The sequence below is a fragment of the Etheostoma cragini genome, chromosome 2 (assembly GCF_013103735.1).
Source record: "Etheostoma cragini isolate CJK2018 chromosome 2, CSU_Ecrag_1.0, whole genome shotgun sequence".
NCBI lineage: Eukaryota > Metazoa > Chordata > Actinopteri > Perciformes > Percidae > Etheostoma > Etheostoma cragini.
In genome coordinates, this window is record NC_048408.1 from 29,801,962 (window position 1) to 29,805,831 (window position 3,870).

Sequence of the window (3,870 nt, forward strand, 5' to 3'; positions counted from 1 at the left end):
TTCCGCACGCCGCAAATAATGCTTCATGCTTCATTTAACTGGACTTTTATTTTGAAGGAATTATTATTATCGTTGTAATTATATTATTTTGGTGAATATTAAGATTTATATAAGGGTTAGAATGTGTGACATCACACGTCTTTTGATAAAACTGATGTAGAAGGCTTGGTGTGATGTCACAAGCGTGTGACATCATATGTGCTTTGATGTTCTGTGCCTTTGAACACAGACCCTGTATCTTACTGAGAGACACACCAGCTTTCACTTGAACCCTGTCCTTCATTAAGAGACACATCTTTGCTGTCACAGAGCTCAAAACTCAAAACATTTCTCTAAACTGCAATACTAGCAGTACTACTACAAAATACTCCAGTACTGCAAGAAATATTGTTAAAATATCTTCTGGTAGGCGCGCTACAGAGCACTGTTCGCCAAAACCAACAGATTCAGGAACAGTTTCCACCCACAAGCCACCTGACTTCTGACCCACAGTGTCAGGTTCAGTTCTGGTCCATAACCCAGGAACACTGTCTATACAGCAGCTATATTATTCCACTTATTTAGTATTATTCATCATTCCCATTCTCACATCTCACTCATTTTTTTATTTATTCATCATTCTCATTTCCTATTTGTTCATATGTTCACACTGTTCATATTGTAATATTAGAACATAATACTATTTATCCCAGTACCCTTGCACTATGCACATCTAAATAATTTTACTGATAATTGCACCCATCCCTCTATATTGTTTCTTCTTCATTGCAATCATGCCTCTATATAGTTTCTGTTTGGAGTATGTATATATTGTGTGTATATTAGTGTGTATATTACTGTTTTGGTTGATATGTGTGTGTAAGCACAGTGTGAGTAACGATGCTCCAAAGACAAATTCCTCGTATTTGTCCTCACTCCTGGCGAAAAAAGCAGATTCAGATTCAGATTCAGATTCAGATTCAGAAAAACATTTTTTTGTGGCTACCATGGCAACCAACGCACAGTTCGAGGACCTGAGAAGGACCCTTCTGGAGATCCATAACCGAAACAAGGAGCTGGTCTCAGTGAATGCTGGCCTGGTGGAGGGGAAGAGGGAAATCCTCAAGGCTCTAAAAAAAGAAAGTTTGGTTAGGAAAACAATGATGAAGGACCAGACAATCAAGAATGGAGAGATCCGCTTTCTCAAGGAAAGTTTGGCCAAAGAAAAAATTCTCACGGAGAGATTCCGCTGGAGCTACAACGTGTTCAATAAAGACGAGGACCAGAGCAAGAGACAGGCCTACCAGAAAGAGGTCAACTGCATCATGTCGAAAAATAAGGCTCTGACGAAAAAATATAAGGAGATGCTGATTAAAAATAAGCATGAGACGACGAAAAGTAGGAATCTAATGGTGGAAAATAAGGATTTGATTATGAAAAATATGGAGTTAGAGCGGCAGGAAGTCGAAAAGCTCAAAACTTCGCAAGAGTTCTTTGACGAGGAGTTAAGCCGGGTCGTTGTGGAAAAGGACAACGTGATCCAGCAGATATTAACGGAAAAGAAGGCGCTGGAAACTGAGACGTCGGAGTGTGTGGCCAAGCTGGAAAAGACAGAGAGCGAGATCTTCCAGAGCGAGGCCAAGTGGCAGAGAAAAGTGTCGGCTCTGGAAGATAAGGTGCGGCGCGAGAGGGCTGCAAAGGGGATCTCCGAGATAGTGGAGGAGCTGGACAGGAAGAGCAGAGAGATGGAGGCCGAGTGGGACAGCAAGAAGGCTCAAATGGAGGAAGAGATGAAGATCCTCCAGCAGCAAAACACCGAGCTCAGCCTCAGTCTGACGGAGCTGCAGAAGAAGAGCATGGAGACGGAGGACGAGTGGCACCTCAAGGAGGCTCAAAGGGAGGAAGAGATGGAGAACCTCGCCCGGCAAAACACCGAGCTCCGGGTTCTTCAACTCAGCCTCCAGGAGCTCGCCCAGAAAACCGACAAGGAGAAGGCCAAGCTGAGAAGAACGGAGAAGAAGGCAGAGGAGGAGGAGTTAAAAAGACAGAAGACAGAAAAGGAGGAGATGGAGAAGAGACGCAAGAAGGAGACGAAGAAGGAAGCAGAGAGAGAGAAGAAGGTGAAAATGGAAAATGAGAAGAGAGAGATGGAGGAATTGAAACGACTGAAAAAAGAAGAAGAGGAGAAGGAGAAGAGAGACAAGAAAGAGAGGAAGGAGGAAGCAGAGAGAGAGAAGAAGGTGAAAATGGAAAATGAGAAAAGAGAGATGGAGGAATTGAAACGACTGAAAAAAGAAGAAGAGGAGAAGGAGTAGAGAGAAAAGAAGGAGAGGAAGGAGGAAGCAGAGAGAGAGAAGAAGGTGAAAATGGAAAATGAGAAGAATGAGATGGAGGAATTGAAACGACTGAAAAAAGAAGAAAAGGAGAAGGAGAAGAGAGACAAGAAGAAGAGGAAGGAGGAATTGAACCTCCCACCTATTACCCTCAACCACTAGACTTTGCTCTAAAGTCTGGGATAAAGTCTATCTTTCAATTTCCATCCATCCATCCATCCATCCATCCATCCATCCATCCATCCATCTATCATTATCCATCCATCCATCCATCCATCATTATTCATCCATCAGCATCCGTCCATCCATCCATCCATCCATCATTATTCATCCATCAGCATCCGTCCATCCATCCATCCTCTGAGGAGACGGGGCAGCACTCTGGGTGATCCGGTTTCCTGCCGTACCCCTGCAGACCTGCAGGTTCAGGAGGGTAACTCTGGGTGATCCGGTTTCCTGCCGTACCCCTGCAGACCTGCAGGTTCAGGAGGGTAACTCCGGGTGATCCGGTTTCCTGCCGTACCCCTGCAGACCTGCAGGTTCAGCTGTAGAAGTGGAGGCTAACTCTGGGTGATCCGGTGGTCCTGACACAACAGATACATTACATAAATTAAACAAAATAAAAAATAAAAGGACAGGACCAAAAACACAAGACAGGACCAAAGAAGAATCCAAAGCAAAAAAAACAACAAAAAAAAACACAATGACGCAGCTAGCGCTGAACCAACCAGACTCCATTTAAAAAACAATCCTTTTAGCTGCATAGAGCCGACATGTGTTCACATGTAAATGAGTTACGTTTGTGTTTATTTCAACCAACACTAGAGTTGTGATAGTTGGAAAAGTGTTGAGAAGACCAAAAACAGCTTTTCATAGTTAGGGCCCGAGCGCCGACAGCGGCGAATGCAAATGGGAGGTCGCTAGGAGAGGCGTCCGCCAATAACCCCGAGTCGCGCAGGTTAGCGAGGGCCCTTCATCGCTGCTTGCAGCTTTAATTTAATTTGGTGTTCTGTCCACTTTGAATGGAAGGTGTGTTACGATGCTAAAGGACTGTTTATTTACATGGAGTCATGCACACCTGAGAAATCTTATTCAGTGTGAGGAGGACAGGGCTGTAGTCAAGACCACCTTAGTTGAGTCCAGGGCAAGTCCAAGACCAGGACTAGTCGAGTCCAAAGAGGTTCGAGTCCAAGACAAGACCGAGTCCAAAGAGGTTTGAGTCCAAGTCAAGTCGAGTCCAAAAAGGTTCGAGTCCAAGACAAGACCGAGTCCAAAGAGGTTCCAGTCCAAGACAAGACCGAGTCCAAAAAGGTTCGAGTCCAAGACAAGACCGAGTCCAAAGAGGTTCCAGTCCAAGACAAGACCGAGTCCAAAGAGGTTCGAGTCCAAGTCAAGACCGAGTCCAAAGAGGTTCGAGTCCAAGTCAAGACAGAGTCCAAAGAGGTTTGAGTCCAAGACAAAACAGAGTCCAAAGAGGTTCGAGTCCAAGACAAGACCGAGTCCAAAAAGGTTCGAGTCCAAGTTAAGACCGAGTCCAAAGAGGTTCGAGTCCAAGTCA

General features: G+C 44.7%; 1 protein-coding gene across 2 annotated transcripts; it reads left to right on the top strand.

The window, feature by feature from the left end:
* Positions 1–249: 249 nt before the first annotated feature.
* LOC117962072 (calponin homology domain-containing protein DDB_G0272472-like) lies at positions 250–3,654 on the top strand. Of its 2 annotated transcripts, XM_034901128.1 has the most exons (2): positions 250–1,730; positions 1,848–3,654. In XM_034901128.1, the coding sequence occupies exons 1-2, from the start codon at positions 774–776 to the stop codon at positions 2,292–2,294; spliced, it is 1,404 nt and encodes a 467-aa protein (XP_034757019.1). In that variant the 5' UTR covers positions 250–773; the 3' UTR covers positions 2,295–3,654. The 2 variants fall into 2 exon arrangements, with proteins under 2 accessions (XP_034757019.1, XP_034757008.1); XM_034901117.1 differs by having other exon boundaries at positions 250–3,654.
* Positions 3,655–3,870: the final 216 nt, after the last annotated feature.